This window comes from Puma concolor, chromosome B2 (assembly GCF_028749965.1).
Source record: "Puma concolor isolate L17-30 chromosome B2, mPumCon1.1.hap2, whole genome shotgun sequence".
In the NCBI taxonomy this organism is placed as follows: Eukaryota; Metazoa; Chordata; class Mammalia; order Carnivora; family Felidae; genus Puma; species Puma concolor.
Window position 1 is genome coordinate 98,944,487 of NC_141671.1, and position 22,716 is coordinate 98,967,202.

A 22,716-nucleotide genomic window follows, 5' to 3' on the forward strand; every position below is an offset into this window, starting at 1 on the left:
TTTTTTTAATTAAAAAAAAGAAAAACAGCTTTCAAAAATATATGTATTATATAATGCTATTTTTACAGATAAAAGTTTATTATAAATAAAAATATAGATAGTAAATCATCTTAATAGTGGCTATCTTTAAGTGATGAAACTGAACAATTTTTATTTTTTTATGCCCTTTACATCAATTTGTTATGCTGAGTAGGAACTGTTAAACACATAAAATGAATCATAGGAAACCTAACCAAACAAAATTGGAGTGACCCGTTTTCAAAGACAGAAAACATTCCATGTGTTTAAGCTCACTTGGTAGAAATCTAGCTTAAATATGTTTATTTGGAATGAGACTCTATGATCAAGTTCCAACCTACCTAATGACCTTTATCACCCTTATTTAAAACAAACACAAAAAACCCATCTCCCCAAGCTCCCTAAGCTTTTCCCACCATCATGCTTTTGCTCTTGAATCTTTCTACTTAGAATTCCCATTCCCCATCTCTGCCTATCCAAACACTATTCATCCTTCCAGACTCATACCTCAAAGCAAGCCTTACCTTTGCCAAGGTCATCAATGGAGAAACAGCCAAAAAGAAGCAAAAGAAGTAAAACCATGTCTCTCCCCCTTGAACTCACTGCAAGCTCCTTGAGCTGTGGACAGTATCTCACTCAGTTTTGACTAACCCCAGAGTAGCTTAAACACAGTTGGCATTCAGATGCAAATTTCTTTCTATCTGGCCAAAATAACGTTCCAATTTTTATTAAGGGCAAAATACAGTACTGCAAACGGCTTTCCATACTACCTAAACACCCAAAGACAAAGAGGATGCCGTAACTGGAACACTCCCACCTAGCTATGTAGGGAGAGGTAATTAAGAACATAGGCTCTGAAATAAAACTACCTGAGGTCAAATCCCAGCTTCACTACTTATTAACTTAGAGATCTTGGAAAGTCGCTTTCTCCTTTACAACTCGGTTTCCAATTTTTAGGGTAGATTTAATAATTAAATGAGATTAGGTACGTAAAGCACCTAGAAGGTGCCTCACTGATAGCAAACAATCGATTCCTGTTAGCTGTTCTTAGTATCTCTGACCCAAATCTCAGCTCTGACCTCACTCAGAGAAGCCTTCTCTGTCTCAAGCCAGAGTTGAGAGCCCTTCCTCTGCTCTTTCATGGCACCCACCTCACAGACCTTATTATTATCATTACCTGTTTACTTGTATTTCTCACAACTGTTAAGTTGTTGAACCACATCTATTTGTTAATCACAATATATCAGCTCTTGGTACAACACCTGATACATACATAATAGGCATACAATAACTACTTATTGAATGAATAATGAAAATAATTTAAACAGTAATTTTCTAAAAATAAATGTTTATTCATTTTTGAGATAGAGTGTGAGCGAGGGAGGGGCAGAGAGGGGGACAGAGGATCTGAAGTGGGCTCTGTGCTGACAGCAGCAAGCTCAATGCGGGCTCAAACTCATGAACCATGAGATCATGACCTGAGCTGAAGTTGGACACTACCAACTGAGGCAACCAAGTGTCCCTAAACAGTAATTTTTAATTCAAACCCAAAGTTCGCTATACCTTCAATTTGCTAAAAAACACTTGAAAACCTACTTTATTCCCACACAAGTTAATAATTCCACATTTCGTTCTGCCAACTCCCCCAAAAGGCTAAGAAAGCTCAGAAAACAATGATAAAAGTAAAATTGAAAACCACCAAAAACAAACAAACAAACAAGATTTAAAAGCAAACAAAGGTAGAAGGAAAATGAAAACACCTAGGATATGCTACACCCCATGATAGCTTTACATGTAGCACCTGGCTCTCTGAGACAAAATATAAAGGGAAGAGAAGACAACCTCATAACAGAATCCTTCAGAGGCTGATGAAAACTATAACCACCAATAAAGCCAGGTTTTCATTTCCTAAAAACCAAGCAAAGGTGGAAACATAATGGATTTCATCATGATCCCCACCCAATTTTTAAAAAACATTATTTAGGTCCTGTGAAAAGATAAGCATTTTTCCCTACATATAGGGTCAGTGATCAACTTGTGAAGTCTCGTGTTTTTCTTTAAGCATATTTTAAAGGTCATTTTGGAACCAACTTCCACAAATTAGAGCATTACACAATGACTGCTTAATTCTGAAAGAATGCTTTAAGGTTATGGAGCAAAAAGGTTTTGATGGTTTCTGACCTTATCTAAAATTGTTACCAGTTATCTATTTAATTCTTCCTTACTTATAAACATCCCTTAATCTGTACTTTCATTTAAGTAAATGAGTTTGCTAATCACTGAAGAGAACTTTACACAATTGGGCTTTTTCCTTGAAAACTGAAGTTCAGATACTGACATAGTGTTGACCAAAGCCCAGAAAAGAAGAGATTGGGAGGGCAAAAAAAAATTTGCCTTGCTGCCTCATAAAACTATAAGAAGCAAAGGCAGAGTCAACAGTGAACATAAAACTACTCTTGTAAACACTAACTTTGAGTTTTAGTTTTGCATCGTTGAAGAACTCTTAACACCAAAGCTAAGATTTCCCTTCCTCTGTAAAGGAACTAAACTAGGCAAAGTCAAACCTTACAAAGAAAAACTATTTAAAACCCTTGAAGTTAGAGATGTTGAAAATTATCATCATCATTTAAACCAAGATCAAAAAATACATGGTTCTACTTTTACTAATTTCCTCTGCTAGTTCTTCCCCTCCTATCTACTGGATAGACAGATATAAGTAATTCACAAGATACAGTCCTCCTATAATGGCAACTCTTTCATCACCTATCAGATTCATCTACTACCTCAAAACTGACAACTCAGGGTGAAGGTCCAAAGCCTAGTCTCTAAACCAGCAGACCCCAGGCCCCCTTGCCTCACAAAATCAAACACGCATGCTCTAATTAAAAATTCTAATGGCTTGTTTAATCAGATTGGCGTGCAAAAATAAAGATTGGCGTGCAAAATATAAAAATAGGTCCCCGTTCCACAGCTTCTAGCTCCAGGAACGCTTCTAGCTCTCCAGGAGCGAAGAGAACCTCTTAGTCTCAGGTTCTTCATCTCAGAAAACAGCAAAAACATCTACTTTGAAGTTAATGATAAAATTAGGAGATAACACATAAAGCCTTAGCACATCTGGCATACAGTGTGTGCTCAATAAACCTTAATTATCACTATGAAATGCAAACTTGATCATGTCACCTCCCTGTTTTTGATAATCTTTTAAAGATTCCCCCATAATCTTTAAGGCAAAATTCAAATCCTGGCAAGATGCACAAGGTCTTCCTTCAAGATTTGACTTCCCTTTCTCCCACCCTCCCTCAAGTCAGAAGTACATTGTCTCAGGGTGCCTTGGGTGGCTCAGTTGGTTAAGCGTCCGACTTCGGCTCAGGTCATGATCTCATGGTTCATGGGTTTGAGCCCGTCAGGCTTTGTGCTGACGGCTGGGGCCTGGAGCCTGCTTCTGATTCTGTGTCTGCCTCTCTCTCTGCCCCTCCCCTGCTCATGCTCTGTCTCTTGAAAGTAAATAAACATTAAAAAAAAAAAGTACATTCTCTCTCCTAAATCATTCTGTTCAGACAGCTCTCAAACTCACATCTTACCCCTACTAAGGCTACAATTTCTTTAAACATATGTCTTATTCATCATTACACCCATATTTTATACGATACCTAGCAAAGAATAAGAAGTATTTTTTTAATTGAAACCAATTACTTACTTTACAGTAGGAATAATATTTGGCTGGGGTTTTAATAACCGTAAACGATACCACATACATCTTCCATATACTTTTCTGATATTCTTTAATCGAATTTGCTCTGTCAAAACAATAAATAAATAAGATGATAAGTTGAAGCATTTTTCACTGTGAAGACAAAACCAGTTAATAACATACTAACCTTCATTACCATGCTAAATTTTGTTGGAACATCGAAGTACTACCTTCTCAAATAACCTTTAAGAAAAATTCACAATATAGGTTAATTTTTCTGCCACTCCAAACAAATGATCTATCTGGAAAATTTTGTTCAACTACCAGGCAACCATTTGCATATGAGACTTAAATAACTTCTAATCAAAAAACGCAAAAAAATGACTTGAATCCAAAATACTTAGCCACATAATCAGTAATTTCTGAGAAATGCTTTCTTCCTTTCCCTTCTGCTATAGGAGATACAGAAAGTATAAAATAGTTGAAACATGCAGCTTATTAAGGAAGCTAAGCGGAAATGGTATTATTCAATCATGAAAATGTTAAATTAGAAAAGTCACCCAAACCCATAAGAAGTTAAAATAGGTTCATATAAGAGTTATGAAAGGCATTATTTTAGTCCTCAGAAAAAAATCTGCAATTCAACTAAAAAGGAATTAAACCAAGCCAAAATATCATATATTGTTTTACTAATAAACTCACTACCAATCACTTGAATAAGTCTCCCAAGTTAAAAAAAAAAAAAAAAAGTTATAAAATAAAAATGTACCAAAAAAATAAAATAAAATAAAATTTAATTTAATTTAATTTTTAAAAAATGTACCTCTTAGCAAAGATGGCATGCAGAAAGCAAAGGAAAAAAAACCCTGCCCCTCCCAAAGCCAAAGCCAAAACAAAGGCTTGGAAGGCCAAGAAGGCAGTGCTGAAAGGCAACCACAGCCACAAAAAAAAAAAAAAAAAAAAAAAAAAAAGATCTGCATGTTACCCACCTTCTGGTGGCCCAAGACACTCCAAAGGCAGCCCAAATATTTTCTCTGGAAGAGCAACAAGCTTGACCACTATGCCATCATCAAGTTCCCCCTGAGCAATGAGTCAGCCATGAAGAAGATAGAAGACAACAATACTTGTGTTCATTATGGATGTCAAGGCCAACAAGCACCAGATCAGACAGATTATGAAGAAGCTCTATGATATTGACAAGGGCCATGGTCAACTCCCTGATCAGGCGTGATTAAGAAGGCATATGGTCCACTGGCTCCTGACTATAATGCTTTGGATGTTGCCAACAAAAATGAGATCATCTAAATAGAGTCTAGCTGGCTAATACTAAATATAAATTTTTTCACAATACTAAAAAAACTACAAAATCACAGTCCTTAAATGAGATGTTAGATAAGTAAAAGAACTTTGCCTATAACAGAATGCTCCAAAGCCACCATGTAAGAAGTCTAACTACCCTGTTACCACCATACTTTGAGGAAAGCATCCACATGGAGAGCTAGGTGACAGGAGGTAGCAGAACCAACCAGGTGTGGTGAAGAGGGATCCATAGAGGGAAAGGGGTGGTGACAGAAAAGGAGACTGGTAACATACAGGGGGATTGATAAAATAAGTTAATACACAAAGGATAACTGGACTCAGAAGGGAGTTATATATATGAGAAAATAATAAGAATGAATCCTGTGGTACTGAATTGGAATTGAAGATATTGCTATAAACTAATATATTTTAATAAAGGATTACAGACGTAGACTTATATACATACACATATAGGCACTATTAAGTGAGCCTAGGAACAGTGTGTGAGACCAATAGCAGTAAGCACACTAGTACCCAGATCTAGTTTCTAAATACCATTCTCCACTAATAAGAACAAGGGATTCAAGTGCCTTCCCACAAATTACAAAAGGGAAAAAATAATTTTACAGTGGCAAAGTATGGTAGGCTGAATAATTGCCACCCAAGAAGTTCAGATCCTAATAGCCAGGACCAGTGACTACATTATCTTACATGGCAAAAAAGACTCTACAGATCCAATTAAATTAAAGATCTTGAGAGAGAAGAGTATTCTATGTTATCTGGATGGATACAATATAGTCACAAGGGTCCTTATAAGGAGGAAGCAGGAGGGTCAAAGACAAAGAAGGTGATATGACAACAGGAGCAGATGGTGGAGTGATATCCTCTGAACATGGAAGGAGGAATCATAAGCCAAGGAGCCCAGGCTATCTCTAGAAGCTGGAAAAGGCAAGGAAATAGACTCTAACCAAGAGCCTCCAGGAAGAACCAGCTCTACGAACACCATGACTAGCCTAGTGAAATTGATTTTGGACTTCCAGCCTCCTGAACTGTAAGAGAATAAATTTACATTGCAATAATGTAATAAGCCATTAAGACTGTGGGAATTTGTTACAGCACCAATAAGAAACTAATACAGAAAGCCTGGCAGACATTATCTTAATCAGGTGCTCAGTAAACATTACCAGCAATGGGACAAAATGCAATCATATGCCATCTGATAGAACATAATAAGAGGAACACAGAATCACTTTTGTGAAATTCCTGCCTAAGATATAAATCTGAATCTAATCATGATTAAACACCAGCCAAATCCAGAGCCATCCTACAAAATAACTGACCTGTAATTTTGGAAGTCAAAAAGCTGAAGAACTGTACCAGACTAAAGGAGATTAAAGAAACATGTCAACTAAATGTCATGTGTGATTCTGAGCTGGATCTTTTGCTATAAACAACTTCACTGACACAAGTGACAAAACTTAAATGGGGTCTGAGAATGAAATGGTAGTAATATTAATTTTCTGATTTTCATGGTTATTTTCAAGACACTTGAAAATACCACTGGTGATTTTTTAATCTGTATTTCATTAAATTAAGCCTCCACAGTCTCCCATTTTCTATAAAACCAAGGAAATGTTTGATAAGGTTATAAGAACAATGCAGAAGTCTCTTTATTAGCCAGCTTGATCTATTAAAAGGAATGACATTCTCCCAATGTCTCTAGCCAAAAAAAGTACACACGATTTTCAGTTACGTAGTTTTGCACAATGTATATGTACCTTGTACGCCTCACTCTTCCAATCCAAAAATTAAATCTTAACCTTTTAGGAGAATACAGAAGTCAATCAATAAGTACTACAAGCTATGGTTTACACAGGAAGACACTGGCATTTAGATTTCCAGCACAATTAAACATTCATAGCACACATTCCAAATCTCTGTATGAATGATCTCAAGTGAAAGTAACTACCACAAGTGAGGTCTTTCCAGATAGTTTTTTAAAAGACACTTAGAATTTGTTTTTAAGTTCATTTATAAATTACTAGTGTTATAGCTAGTAAAAATTATGTTAGTAATACCATTTACTTATGATATAGTTTTTAAAGAAATCAATACACATTTACAGAAAAGGGAAATTACAAAGTCATAAAACAATTCTGTGACTTAAACTATATAACAACATATTATGACTGCTCTCGGCAGGTGAACATAAAGTTTTTATGTCCGTGGGAATAGTACAGGTTTGGGAGAAGGTTAATATGGCTGCGCTTCATAAGCTATATAATGCCTTTTGCTAAAATAGTCACATCCATCTGCCCATGCCAGTATGATCTGCCAAGGTGTAGTATAACTGAGTGAACTCTTAGCACCATATTCCTGGAACCCAAAGAGCTGAAAGAACATTAGCCAGATCTTAAATCTTCAAACCTGTTTGCTTCATTACCGCAAAAGAATTTGTAAAACTCATGTACCTACTTGTAGGTTTCTCATCTGGCATCTCAAATTTTTCACCAGAAGTCTGAAGAGGTACAAAAGATGTCATTTCTGATATGAGTTGACATTTTAAAATAAAATAGTTCCATCACTTTTTTTTTTTTTTAATATTTTTTTTTTTCAACGTTTATTTATTTTTGGGACAGAGAGAGACAGAGCATGAACGGGGGAGGGGCAGAGAGAGAGGGAGACACAGAATCGGAAACAGGCTCCAGGCTCTGAGCCATCAGCCCAGAGCCCGACGCGGGGCTCGAACCCACGGACCGCGAGATCGTGACCTGGCTGAAGTCGGACGCTTAACCGACTGCGCCACCCAGGCGCCCCATAAAATAGTTCCATCACTTTTAAACACACCAATTAAACCTAAAAACCACAGCAATTTCATACATTTACCATTTACAAAATTTCCCTTTACAAAACTTCATGAACAAGCCAGCCCTTCATTTTATTTCCCCCACATAATTTTATCCTAATGTAATATATTTTCATCCTGTCATTTCTTATAATATTGACACATACCTCTAAAAATTAATTTTTTTATTCCCTGTGACTAATGTTTTTCCCAACTTTTTGAAAAATTTCAAACCTTCAAAAAAGTTGAAAGATATCACAATGAAAACATCCTTCATCTAAATTCACCAAATGTTAACATTTTGCAACTCTTGGCGTTACCTCTAGTTCCCTCTTTCCCCTCCCACTTTTTTTTCTAAGTTTATTATTTATTGGGGGTGGGGGGAGAGAAAACATGTGCATGTACAAGTTGGGGGAGGGGCAGAGAAAGAGGGAGAGAGGCAATCCCAAGCAGACTCCCGCTGTCAGCACAGAGCCAAGTTTGGGGGCTTGATTTCAGGAACAGTGAGTTCATGACCTCAGCTGAAATCAAGAGTAAGATGCTTAACGGACAGAGCCACGCAGCCCCCTCACCATTCTTTTTTATCTGAACTATCTTCCAGTAAACTACAGATATCAAGATGCTTCACCTATAAATCCTTTAGCACATACTGCCAAAAAAAATCAGTATGTTTATCATACTCAGGTTTAACATCTATAAGCTTTTATATGTTAAAATTCGATGCTACGTTTTTTGGTATGAAGACAACATAAATACTATAAATTGATAAATCACTAAAATTTGAGTAAAGTATCTGCTATGCTTTCTTTCACTTATAAGTTTGTAAATATCCCATATGTTCAAAAAAAGTTAAAACTCTAAATACTAAAACTTATTTTTAAAATAAAGGCACACTGTTGGCAATATGACACAGTTTTAGACAAAAGAGCTTTAGACAAAAGAGGATTGACTAAACACTACTCACTATCATCAGATTATCTAAATTGGAAGATTTCAGAAACTTGGGTTCATCTGCCACCTATATCCCCTGCATACTCTGGTAACGAAGAAGGAAACCTGTTTAATTTATTAAGTACTGTACTGAAAGTTAAAAACAGAACGGATGTATGCTACAGAACGGTTTTAAGTGCATCAGTTGTTTACCCTCATGATCACATGGCTGACTGGGAGCTGTGGTTCACGGCTGCTGCCCAGTACCATTAACAGCACTGTACCCCATGCCACTAGCCCAGAAAAAGATCAAAATTCAAAATGTGAAGCACAGTTTCCACCGAATGCGTATCAACTTCAGACTTTATATTGGAAAATCCTAAGTCAAACCATTATAACCAGGGACCACCTGCAGGATATTTTATAGGATGTGATTTTTTAATTTTTCAAATGTCTATTTATTTTGAGGGGGGAGAGAAGAGGGAGAGAGCACAATCAGGGGAGGGGCAGAGAGAGAGAGAGGAAGAGAGAGGAAATTCCAAGCAGGCTCTGCGCTGCAGGGCTTGCTTAGGGGCTCTATTTCATGAACCATGAGATTGTGACCTTAGCCAATATCAAGAGTCAGACACTTAACCAACTGAGTCACCCAGCTGCCCCCAGTATGTGATTTCTTAAATATGTAACTAAAATTTTTTTTTAAATTTTTTTTAACGTTTATTTATTTTTGAGACAGAGAGAGACAGAGCATGAACAGGGGAGGGGCAGAGAGAGAGGGAGACACAGAATCTGAAACAGGATCCAGGCTCTGAGCTGTCAGCACAGAGCCTGACGTGGGGCTTGAACTCACGGACCGTGAGATCATGACCTGAGCCGAAGTCGGATGCTTAACCGACCGAGCCACCCAGGCGCCCCTGTAACTGAAATTTTTTAAATAAACATTTTAAGTAGAAAAGACATTACCCATAAAAGGATATATAAAGTGGCCAAAAACTATTCTCCTCTCATTAAGAAATAAAATAGTCAAGATCTTGTCACTTCTTTGCTTAAAAACCTTCAATAATCTTCCCATCCAAACTTAAAATCCAAACTTCTTTCCCTGGCTTACAGACATGCTCTGCACCCCAGCCCCCTCTCTGAATTTATCCCAGATTATTCTCCTCACCTGACATACCCTTGCCACTCTGGTCTTCTCTGTTGGTGGAATATGCCCAACTTTTTTTTGCCTTAAAGGCTCTTGTACACACACAACTGTTCATTCAGCCTATAACAGGCTTTTCCTACCCAATTCAAACCTCTGAATAACTGGCTGCCTTTTGTCACAGCATGAAGGAATGTTCTCAGGAAGACTCTCTGAATACTCTACTTCTCTACACAGTACATATCACTATCTGATATTTTATTGTTTATATGTAGTATGTCACTCATCTCCCCCACACTAGGATGTAAGCTTCAAGAGAATAAGGATCCCGCCTACATTGTTTATCCCACATTCCACTGCCTAACACAATGCCTGGCAAATAGTAGGTGCTTAATACATAATTGTTGAATGCATGAATTTTCTCATTTAGACTTCCCAATAACCCTGAGGGCATGCATGTATGTATTATACTTTAAAAATGTTGAGGGCTGCCTGGGTGGCTCAGTAGGTTAAATGTCCCAACTCTTGATTTCAGCTCAGGTCATGATCTCACGGTTTGTGAGACTGAGCCCCACACTGAACTCTCCACTGATGCAAACCTGCTTGAGAGTCTCTTTCCCTCTCTCGCTGCCCCTCCCTCTCTTTTTCCCTCCCTCTCTCTGTCAAAATAAATAAATAAAATTGACGCCCAGAAAGGTTAACTTGTCTAAAGGCACAAAGTATATATAATTATATAATGATACAAAGGAATAGCATATTAATCACTAAAGTATAGATATAGAACAAAGAAAATGAAAGCAAAAATAAACTATTAGGGCTACACCAAAATAAAAAGCTTTTTGCACAGCAAAGGTAATCAACAAAAAGGAAAGGCAACCTACTGAATGGGAGAAGATATCTGTAAATGATATATCCAACAAGGGGTTAATATCCAAATATAAATAATTTACACAACTTGGGGTGCCTGGGTGGCTCAGTTGGTTAAGCATCTGACTTCAGCTCAGGTAATGATCTCCCAGTTCACGAGTTCAAGTCCCACGTCAGGCTCTGTGCTGACAGTTCAGAGTCTGGAGCCTGCTTCGTATTCTATGTCTCCCAATCTCTGCCCTTCCCCTGCTCATGCTCTGTCTCTCTCTCTCTCTCTCAAAACTTAAAAAAAAAAAAAAAAAAAAAAATTTACACAACACCAAAACCATAATTCTCTTATAAGAAAATGCAGGGATAAAATTTCATGACCGTGGACTTGCCAACGGATTCTCAGACAATAAAAACACAAGCAATGAAAGATAAAATAAATTGGACTTCATCCAACTTAAAAACTTTCATGCATCAAAAGACACAAGAAAGTGAAAAATCTATAGAATGGAAGAAAATCTTTTCAAACCATGTATCTAGCAGGGATTCATATCCAGAATGTATAAAGAACTCCTACAAGTTAACAAAAAAAAAGATAAACAACACATCGAGCTCTGCACAAAAGATTTGAATGGACATTTTTCCAAAGAAGATATACATATGGCCAACAAACAAATGAAATGATGCTCAAAATCATTAGCCACTAGGGAAATGCATATCAAAACCATAATGAAATACCACTTCACATCTATTACAATGGCTATAATTTTTAAAGAATGAAAAATAAGCGAAGAGAATATGCAGAAATTAGAACCCATCTACATTGCTGGTAGAAATGCAAAATGGTGCAGCTCTGTGGCAGTCTGGCAGTTCCTCAAGAAGCTAAACATAGTATTACCCTATGACCCAGCAATTCCACTCCTAGTAATATATACCCCCAAAAAACTGAAAATAAGGACTTAAAGAGATACTTATATGACAACGCTCACTACAGCATTATTCACAATTCAATAGGGGCACCTAGGTGGCTCAGCTGGTTGAAGTGTCCCACTCTGAATCCTGGCTCAGGTCATGCATAATCCCAGGGTCATGGGATCAATCCCCACACCAGGCTCCATGCTGAGTGTAGAACCTGCTTAATTTTTTTCTTCTCTCTCTCTGCCCCTCTCCCCTGTTCATGCCTGCGCTCTAATTAAAAATAAAACAAAAAGCGTTCAACAGGTGAATAAAAATGTGCAATATCCATACAATGGAATATTATTCAACCACGAAAAGAATGAAGTTCAGATACATGCTACAACATGAATGAATCTGAAAACATTATGCTAAACGAAATAAGCTAGACACAAAAGGACAAATATTGTAGGATTCCACTTACATGTAATAACTTGAATAGGCAAATTTATAGAGACAAAAAGTAAATTAGAGTTTTTCAGGGGCTGGAGGAAAAAGAGAATGGGGAGTTATTGTCAATAGGTATATAATTTGTCTGGGGTGATGAAAAATATTGTAAACAGTAGTGATGGCTGCACAACATTGTAAATGTAATTAATGCTACTGAATTGTTCATTTAAAATGGCTAAAACTAGAAATTTTACATTATATATACTTTATCAAAGTATATATAATTATATAATATGATATAAACTTATACAGTATAAAATTTAAAAAGAAAAGATTCCACCTCAGCAGTATCTGAAGAATGTCCTGTTTCTTCCTATTGCCACCACCATTGTTCAGGCCCACATTATCCCTCTGCTTCTTAATCTCTGTTCTTTCTCATTCTATGAAACGTTATCACATTAATTTGCATACAACTGTAAAAATATGTTCTAAAATGTCCAAAAATGACATACTGTCAACCAAAAAACATATGAACTCTTCAGCTAGGCATACAAGATTCTCCTTTTGACTTAAATCAACTTTTCAGATCTTTTCTCACACTTAATCAATGAATGATTTCTGCTTCAACTGATCTGTATTTTTAACATGTTCCATGCTTTCCAGCCTCTGTACTTTTTGCTCATATGATTTCGTTTTTTAATTATTATTAAAGATTTTATTTTTAAGTAATCTCTACACCTAGTGTGGGGCTCAAACTCATGACCTCAATATCAAGAGTCACAGGGCCCACCGACTGAGCCAGCCAGGAGCCCCCCCTCGTATGATTTCTTCTTTGGACCCCCACCCCCACCATTCAACCCATTAAATCTTTCTCATCCTTTAATAGTTTAGTCAAAATTGACCTACTCTCAAGAGCCTTTCCTGAACTCTAGATCCCCACTATCGTTACCAACCAAATGCAAATACTTTATCCACCTAACTTCCAAAGCACTTGTTTTCACTGCTCTTACATTTACTTTGTTGTGCTATGGATATAATTCAGACTTGTCTAAACCTAATCCTTCCACCCCACCCAGATTACAAACTCTTATCAAAACAATGGCATTCATACTCCTCTCTTCTGCCCTCCTGGTACAGGCAAACAGCTAAGGCTCAAACAATAACTACCAGATATAACGAAACAAGCAAAAAACCTACTTTCCAGATGAAAATCCCTTCACCCATACGGACACAAACACAATCTCAAAATGTAAAAGGAACACCTTTTTAAGAGAATGAGCCAACATCTTTCAAATAAACAATGTGATGGTAAGAATGTGTAACATTTCTTATTGATAAAGTCTGGTAACAGAAAACCTTTTTTAAAAGAAAGTCCAGGGGCGCCTGAGTGGCGCAGTCGGTTAGGCGGCCGACTTCAGTCAGGTCACAATCTCGCGGTCCGTGAGTTCGAGCCCCACGTCGGGCTCTGGGCTGATGGCTCAGAGCCTGGAGCCTGTTTCCGATTCTGTGTCTCCCTCTCTCTCTGACCCTCCCCCGTTCATGCTCTGTCTCTCTCTGTCCCAAAAAAATAAATAAACGTTAAAAAAAAAAAAAATTTAAAAGAAAGTCCAAGTACAGTATGGATACATTTGTTGTGACTTCCCTTATGTCTGAATAAAAAGTATGACTAAGGGAACAAATATCCGAGAAAATGAAAATAGGACTATCTTTGTTTTTCAGGTTCTTCCAAGATGAAGCAAGTATGCAGTATGACCTTTAAATAAAAACAACTGCAACAATGCATTTACTAATCCAGTGTTTGTGACCACATCTACAAAGCCTAAATGCTGCACTATAATTCATTATGCCAAGGTCCCATCTGGTTTCCTCTGCTGTGTAGGACTTAAGCGTACATGTCTGATTCCCCTTTCTGTCAGGATAGATCAGAGGGAAATGACTTTATTTTAAAATGACTCAAACTTCTCAGATGTCTAATATCCCTTCAAGATCTAAAGTCTTAAAAAGACTATATGTTCTAAATTAAATATGAATGCTCATAAAATATACTCCTGTGAACACAAAGCTATATGAGCCAGTTTTTTCTGCTAAATTCCATTCAACAGACTGAAATAATCAACTCCACTATAATAGAAACCTAGATAAATCAATAGATAATTTTCTAAAAATTTTTTTTTTCAACGTTTATTTATTTTTGGGACAGAGAGAGACAGAGCATGAACGGGGGAGGGACAGAGAGAGAGGGAGACACAGAATCGGAAACAGGCTCCAGGCTCCGAGCCGTCAGCCCAGAGCCAGACGCGGGGCTCGAACTCACGGACCGCGAGATCGTGACCTGGCTGAAGTCGGACGCTTAACCGACTGCGCCACCCAGGCGCCCCAATAGATAATTTTCAATTGAAATATTTCATTTGAAATAAAAATGATCATCCCCACCCTTTTCCCTGCACTCAATCCCAAAACTGAACTGATAAAAGTAGGTTATTATTGGGCCAATCACCAGGGGTTTTTTTTTTTTTTTTTTTTTTTTTAATGTTTACTTTTGAAGAAGAGAAAGAGCATGAGACAGGGAGGGGCAGAGGGGCAGAGAGACAGGGAGACAGAGAATCCGAAGCAACCTCCAGACTCTGAGCTGTCAGAACAGAGCTCGACACGGGGCTTGAACTTACCAGCCAGAAGATCATGACCTGGGCCAAAGTTGGAGGCTTAACCAACTGAACCACCCAAGTGCCCCACCAAACAGCTTTTAAGAGAGGGAGAAACAGGGGTGCCTGGGTGGTTTAGTCAGTTAAGCATCTGATTCTTGGTTTCGGCTCAGGTCATGCATGATCTCACAGTTCCTGGGTTTGAGCCCTGTATCAAGCTCTGTGTTGACAGTGCAGAGCCTGCTTGGAATTCTCTCTCTCCCTCTCTCTGCCCCTCCCCCTCGTTGCTGTCTCTGTCTCTCTCAAAATAAATAAATAAAATTTTTTTAAAAAGAGAGGGGGAGGGAGGGAGAAATAAGTGAAAATTCAAAATCTGCACTCCACTTTAATTCTCTCCAAGGTACTTTTACATTCTATAAGTACTCCAAGCTATCTTAGAGTTCTCTTTCTAATCTACCCATTCCCCTACATCCTGACATTTCAGTGGACTAATCAGCCTCTGAAATGGTCTCCTTCTCTATCTAGTTCTTCCCCACCCATCAACCTCCCATCCTCTTCTGCCAAATCATTCTCCACACAATGCTCCACAAGAGCAAAACTGACCAAGGCATTACCCTACTCTAAAAACTCCACTGTTTATCCAATAACTTACAGGATAAAGTATAAGCTTCCTAAAATGGCAAACTGACCATGTCATGAACTATTTAAAAACTTCCACTGTTTACCCAAAAAATTACAAAATAAAGTATGAGTCCTAAGATGGCTGATTTACTTTTAAGAACACAGCAAATCTCTACCATTTATTAAACATCTCCATGCTTTTGCATATACTTTCTCCTACCTAAGGGATACATTTCCCCCACTGACCCTTTATGACCCATCTCAAACAACCTCCTCTGCATGAAATACCCAAATCCAGAAACAGAATTATTCATTTCTTCCTCTGTGCTCTCACAGCACTTTCCACTTACCATTTCAATACTTACTATCGTGTGTTATATTACAGAAGGCAGTACAAGAGTAATGGCTAACAAGAGAAGCTCTAGCATTAAGACGGTTTTGGAGCTATACGGCTTTAGATAAACTTTCCTCCTCTAGGACTTAGTTTTCCTATTAGTAAAATTGGGATAATACCTGAGTCTGGCTCAAAGTGCTATTATGAGTGCATTCAGCACTACTTGCCTTGGGCTAGCAAACATTCAAATGAACAGCAGCAGAGCTGAGATGAGAATCACAATTATCTGTCTCAGGCTGGAGGGGGGTGTAGGGCCTTCCGCAACAAGAGGAAGGACCATGTCTATAGTCATCCCCAGAAGAGGAAGAAAAGGGGGAGGTGCACACACCAAAATGTTTAATTACCTCTGGGTGATGCGATTACAAGCAATTTTTGTTCTGCTTTCTTTGTGTGTGTGCTTTTCTGTACTGGGTATATACAACCTAGTAAGAAAAAAGTTCTATGCACTTAAAAATCTGATCCATCACCTAGAAGCAGTATCTAGCACATAGTTAATCCTCTATAAATACCTATCAAATGAAGGAATGTCTACACTGTGTTTAGTTTTGTGGGCATGTTTATGTGCATTTTATTTCTTTGCTTCTGAGAATCCCTTCTTATAGGGCACATTATTATTATGCCTAGAAAATGAGGTTGAGTTCAGAAATAACAAAATAGGAACAAAGCTGGAACTTAAAGCCAGAACTTCTAACTTTCCAAATTCAGAGTTTTCTTACTATACTACGGAGCACTAAAAATGGACTCCTATTCACATTCCCAAGTCAGAGAGTTGAATCACTTGCACACTGTCTGAGAGGGAGAAAGCAAAGAAAAATAAAGAAACATAACTTTTTTTTTAAGTTTTACTCATCCTTTCAAAACCATGGGGAAAAAAACCTGAGTACAGTGTATCTATTTGTTTACTCCTGAATTAATTCTGTAAAATAAATAACTACTGTCTCTATTTTACAGATGAGTGAACTAAAATATATAGAAGTTAAATAACTTGCCCAAGATCACACTGTTAGTAAAGCAGCAGATCCAGGTTTCAAAACCAGACAGTTTTGAAACAGTAAGATCAAGGAGTAAGGTCAAATAAGTTTTAAAAAAATAAGGTCAAGAAATTAAAGAAACAATAACCTGGAAAAGATAATGATATATTTTATCTCAATTCAAAGGATCAATAAGCCTTCATCTATGGAACAGATAAAAGCATGTTCTTGATTATTTGAAATTCTAATATTTACAAGCAGTTATTTTTTCTTGTTAAATACCACTGTAAACCTGTACTATTAACATTGTTTTATTTATTTTAATGTTTATTTATTTTTGATAGACAGCGTGAGCAGGAGAGGGGCAGAGAGAGAGGGAGACACATAATCTGAAGCAGGCTCCAGGCTCCGAGCTGTCAGCACAGAGCCTGACGCGGGGTTCCAACTCAAAAGCTGTGAGATCATGACCTGAGCTGAAGTCGGACACTGAACCGACTGAGCCACCCAGGTGCCCCAACACTGTTTTAACAAATATATTCGGCTTTCAACTACAAGAACTTTACAGCACTGTTCTACAGGAAGTGCTTCTTAGCTATGTAAAACAAAAAGGCTAAAACATTAGTGGTTGTTTTTTAGCAAAGAGCACATATCAAAAGAAATACACCATCTCCCAAAATGACAATTCCAGCAAAAGACGAGTACTAAGGAAGTTCTCTTTGCTAGCTACCATTTACATCACATAGGGACCTTTAAAAATAACCAATACACAGCACCCACTCCAGACCAATTACATCAGATATCTGGGGATGGGTATAAGTTTTTTTTTTTTTTAAAGCTCCCCAAGTGATTCTAATGTGTAGCCAGGGTTGAGAACCACTGTTCTAAGGAAATCTAAACCCTCTGTTATTACTTCACGCAGAGCTTTTGTCCATAATGGTCTGAAAAAGAATTCAGTCAACTTACTCAACACATTTGCAAACAACCAGGAGAGTAAAATAAATAGGACCCCGCAACTACTAAAAGGGGTATTAACTGTGAGTGCACTTAGCCCAACAGATTAGACAACAATCAAGGCTAAAGGATTCCATTAGTGTTCTGAATAACAGAGGAACTTCAATTAACATATCAAATATGCCAATGACCAATTACTTCTATCTCTCAAACCGTAGATTTTACCATCTGTGAAATGGTGCCATAATTTCTAATGGACCCAAGAGCCCAATAATTCAAGAAAAGCTGAAACAAGCATAAACCTTGAAACTAAAAGACCCACATGTATCATCATCTTGAAAAACAAAACGAAAATTAACCTGAACTTTAATGTAGAAATGCTGGCAAAGAGGGGCGCCTGGGTGGCTCAGTCGGTTAAGCGGCCGACTTCGGCTCAGGTCATGATCTCGCGGTCTGTGGGTTCGAGCCCCGCGTCAGGCTCTGTGCTGACGGCTCAGGGCCTGGAACCTGTTTCAGATTCTGAGTCTCCCTCTTTCTCTGACCCTCCCCTGTTCATGCTCTCTCTCTGTCTCAAAAATAAATAAATGTTAAAAAAAAAAAAGAAATGCTGGCAAAGAAAACATTTTCATACTTTCCGGCAGAGTATCCTTGAAAAGTCAAGAATGCCATAAGAACTCTGAAATTCAAACTCATATGCCTACATTTTTACATCTGGCTACTTGCAGTTTCACAGGAAAATGAAATACAGTAAGCTTCAAAATCAAATATAAAAATATCCTGTTGTGTTAATCAAAAATACTACTACAGGTCCATATCCTTTATTCAAAACCCTTGAGGAAATACATATTTCAGAATTTTTCAGCTTTTAGAAACACAGTACAGTGTCTCTATCTTTTACAAGCCCTTGAGGATCTACAACAACACCAATCATCAAATTAGTATTCCAAATTAATATGCTATATTAATACTATTTTCTAAGTGAGAAGAATAAAGATTGTAAGTAGCCACCTGTTGATACAAGTCACCAAATTATTTTGCTGCAAACATCTGAAGAAAAACTTTCAGAGCTTTGGGTGAACCTATAATTCCAAGATTTCTCTTTGATACCCAAGACACTGCAAACTGAACTTCAGGAAAAAAGTCCCTATAATAAAAACATCCCTTTAATACCACTGTAGTTCTAAAGAAACAACTCAAATTACGGTAGAAACACAAAAATAAAAAATAGCCCAAGTGATGTCCACCAATTTTCATGATGATGAGAATAGCATTTTAAGCATCCACCTTAATTTTCACAGTGCAATTTTGAGCAAGACCAAAAAAATACGTTATTAACATGTACACATTTACTGACTAAGGCAAGCTTGAGGCAGAGAGCCAGATGTAAAGAAAGGACAAATCAACACCTTTCTCTCTAGCAATCTGGAGACAACAGAGGACTTTGAAGCTAAGCAGACCAGGTTCTGCCACAAAGGAGAAAGTTACTTAAGCTTTCTAAACTGCAGTTTCTTCACATAAGGATAGAGATGATAATAACAGTACCTACTTCATTGTGTTTTCAACAGGATTAAATAAAGTGACATTTGAAATCCGTAACTTATATAGTCACTATTAATTCCCTACCACCTTTCCAAAGACCAACTAACTATATGCTGAAGCAGCTCAAGTATAACTTGCCTGTAAGTTATCAGGCAAATTTTATAATACAAAACCGACCATCAAAATAGGACTTTCAAATTTCAAAAGTCCAGTGTAGATTAAAATGACTAATTTCTGAAATCAGCAGCTTCTCGAAACACATTCTATCCAAACCTACCTCTCTCCCAATACCCTTCTGTCTTCCACACAGCCAGTTGCACACATAGGGATGGTAAGTGAAAATAAACCACTGTACTCAGAAGTTCACTTTTCACTCAAAATAAAATTAGATTGGCCTAGGTTTGGCAGATAAGGGAAACCATTACAGTATTAAGACTTCATAATTCATATACAACTACTGTCCAAAGAACCCAGATAATTTAAAAACACAGGAAACTAAGGCACAACAGTCCAAAATCCAACTTTCATAAACTATCCACAAAGAAAACTGGTAACTTTGGGCAGATTTTGCACCCAATGGATATTTAAACTTACCATCAAATGTACAAAAAGATGGAATCCTTTGCTATTTATCCTAAATTCAATTTAATTCCATGATGTAATTCAAGAATTTTACAGAACATGGAGTCTTAAAGCATAAAAAGTTCTGAGCTGATTAAATGCTTCACTGTTAACAACTGCCCCCAAATACAGTATACAACGTGGACAACCTAGACTTCCATCACACTGAACTTGAAGGAAAACGTTTAATGAAGTTAGCATAGCTCCTATGAAATTGAAAGCTTTCCCTAAATGTTATTACTCAAAAACTACTAGTTAAATAACCTATTAGGGCCTGGCAGTTCCATCAGCTTCAAGAATATCACTTGCCATATATCCTAGTACAGCGCAACATAAAATGCCTCGAAAAGAATCTCTATTATTCTATGTTCTAATCCCATGTGTTTAATGAGAAAAGATTTAGAACTAAAAGCAAATGGACCAGGTACCTCACAACCACCAACGAGATGCACTACCTACACACTTAATCCTTCATTCTTGCACTTTTCCTCCATAAACAGGAAACTCCAAAGAGAAGGAAATAGAGAACAGCCTATTTTTGCTAAGGGGAATAACAGCATTGCTTCCAACCCCACAGCGTGAGTGAATAAATGAAAAAGCAACAGGGGAAAGGCACGGGGGGAGGGGCGGTCGGTGAGCTCAGTTAGGAGTCCTAAACATGCCATCCAGCTCAGACAGTGCCCAAAACATCTGTAACGGCAGCTGCAGCAGAGAAACGGGGGTGTGAGGGTAGAGGGCCGTGGCTTGGGGGCTCGGAGTTGTGCCTGCACGTTCGGCTTCCTCCTTTGCCAACTCTTCTCTCACCTCCCAATTCCCATCCTCCCCAACCCATCCTGCTCCCTCCATATAGAAAAATAACCAATAAAATCAGAGGCAGAGAAGACAAAGAAGCAGGAGGAGGCTGCAAGGAGCGTCCAGAACAATGGGAGAGAAGGTGCGAAGCGAAACTCCTGAAAAGGACAATGAAACAAGGGTGGAGAGGAGCCCGGAGAGGAACCAGGGAAACACCGCCGAGCCCGGGCCCCACCAGAGGCGGACGCCTGGACTCGAGGCTCGGCTGGGCGGGCTGTATCACCCGGACGCTGGGGGCTGGGCTAGGCTGGAGCGGACGGGGGCGGCGCGGCCCACAGGGGCCGGCGGGGCCTGCGCGGGTCCGCGGGCAGCTGCCGGCAGGACTCACCGGCGTTCTGGTCGCGGGGCCAGAGGTAGTATGTGGCCGGGATCACGATGAGCCCCACGAATGAGGTGAGGAAATAGAAGAAGGTGTTCCCGCTGTCATCGTACTGGAACTGCTGTCCCGCCATGACACCCCCCCCTCCGCCGCTCTGTCCTCACCGCCGCCGCCACGACCCCGCTCTGATCTCCAGCACCCAACACCCCGGCCCTGTGTGGCGTAGCTCGGACGCCGCCGCCGCCGCCGCCTCTCCTCCCCGCCCCCACGCTACTCTCACGGACACGCCGCCGCCACCGCCGCTGCCGTCGCCAGATCTCGCGAGAAGAAATAGTTCCCGCCCCACTCGGTTTTTCCCTCCCTCTGCCTCTCCCCAATACACTCGCTAAGGGAGACGTGGCGCGCGCAGCCGTGGAACTCGGCGAGGTCCCGCCCTTGATCCCGCCCCCAAGCCAGAGGCCCGCCCCTCGAGCTCCTGTAGGTCCTCCTCTAGCCTTAAGAGTGCCCGGTGGTGCCTTTTCTCCTGCGCCTTCTTTCCCAGCGTCCCACTAGCTGTCTTGAGGTCATTTTAGGGGGGTCCCAGCAAAGACCCGCGGAGCTGTGAGTGCGTGCGGTTCATCACCTGGCTGCTCCTGGAGTCGCAGCTATTCGGAGCAGATCTGAGGTTTCCTTGCCTCTCCCTTCTCCCATCCTTACCTCACCTTGTCTGCCCTCTCTCTTATTTAATTTCCCTGGTTAATAATAACGCTTCTTTAAGTTCCAGATCCGTCCCTCCAGCCCTCACATTTTGAAAACACGGGTCATTCAGAATTGGGTGGCGCAGGGGGGATGGTGGGGGTTTTGTTGTGGTTTGTTTGCAAAGTAATGTTTGCTATTAAAAGATTGAGATCTAAGCTGCGCCCATTTTGCAGATGGAGATTCCCCAAGCCAATAGAGATTGTGGCCTGTACATCCCAGAGGCAATATTTATAGACACCAGGTCACCAGTATTTTCTTCGTCCCAGGCTGTAGACTGAGACTTCTATTGCTTTATACCATTTAATCGTCGGTAAACCCCTTGGGAAAAATCAAAGCATGCCCTCTCCAGATGAGGAAATTGAGGCTCAGAGAGATTGCCTAAAGTCATGCATAGTAAGAAAAGGTCCAGGAATTCAAACTCAAATCACTGGACACCACAAAGCCAGTGCCCTTGGCCACCACCTTGTCGTGGACCTTAACATTTCCCTGAGAGCAGCTGGCACCCCTTGCAAGGTGTGGGCAGGAATCTGTGTTTCGATGAGGGATGCCTAGGGAAGCAGTCGCTCTCAGGAGACTCTCTCTTGGCTGGCTGTGAGGTCCCAGAGGCTGGAGTCAGCTGAGCTGGGAGTGGAGAGGACTGGTTTCCTGATCTGGGAATGACCTGCGCGGTCCCACTGCAGCCCTGGCTGAGACCTATTCCAGTGTCTCCATCTCCCGTCTATGGATCAAAAGGAAAGACCCACCTAACCTACCTCACAGAGTGGTTGTGAAGAGTAAAGGGAATTATAGTGAACATGCTATACAAAGGAAAAACTATGAAATAAGCAAATACCACATTACATTTTTCTTACACTATTTTTTTATTATATGAAATTTATTGTCAAATTAGTTTCCATACAACACCCAGTGCTCATCCCAAAAGGTGCCCTCCTCAATACCCATCACCCA

The 22,716-nt window shown here is 39.3% G+C and overlaps 1 protein-coding gene across 1 annotated transcript in view; it reads right to left on the reverse strand.

Moving 5' to 3' along the window:
* SEC63 (SEC63 protein translocation regulator) overlaps positions 1-21,275 on the reverse strand; it is a 75,519-nt gene extending 54,244 nt beyond the window's left edge. The window contains exons 1-2 of the mRNA XM_025925352.2: positions 21,040-21,275; positions 3,716-3,815 (exon numbers count right to left, since the gene is read on the reverse strand). Of these exons, the coding sequence (XP_025781137.1) occupies positions 3,716-3,815; positions 21,040-21,163 (224 nt within the window). The 5' untranslated portion in view covers positions 21,164-21,275. The remainder of the gene's footprint in view (positions 1-3,715; positions 3,816-21,039) is intronic.
* Between the last annotated feature and the right edge of the window lie 1,441 nt (positions 21,276-22,716).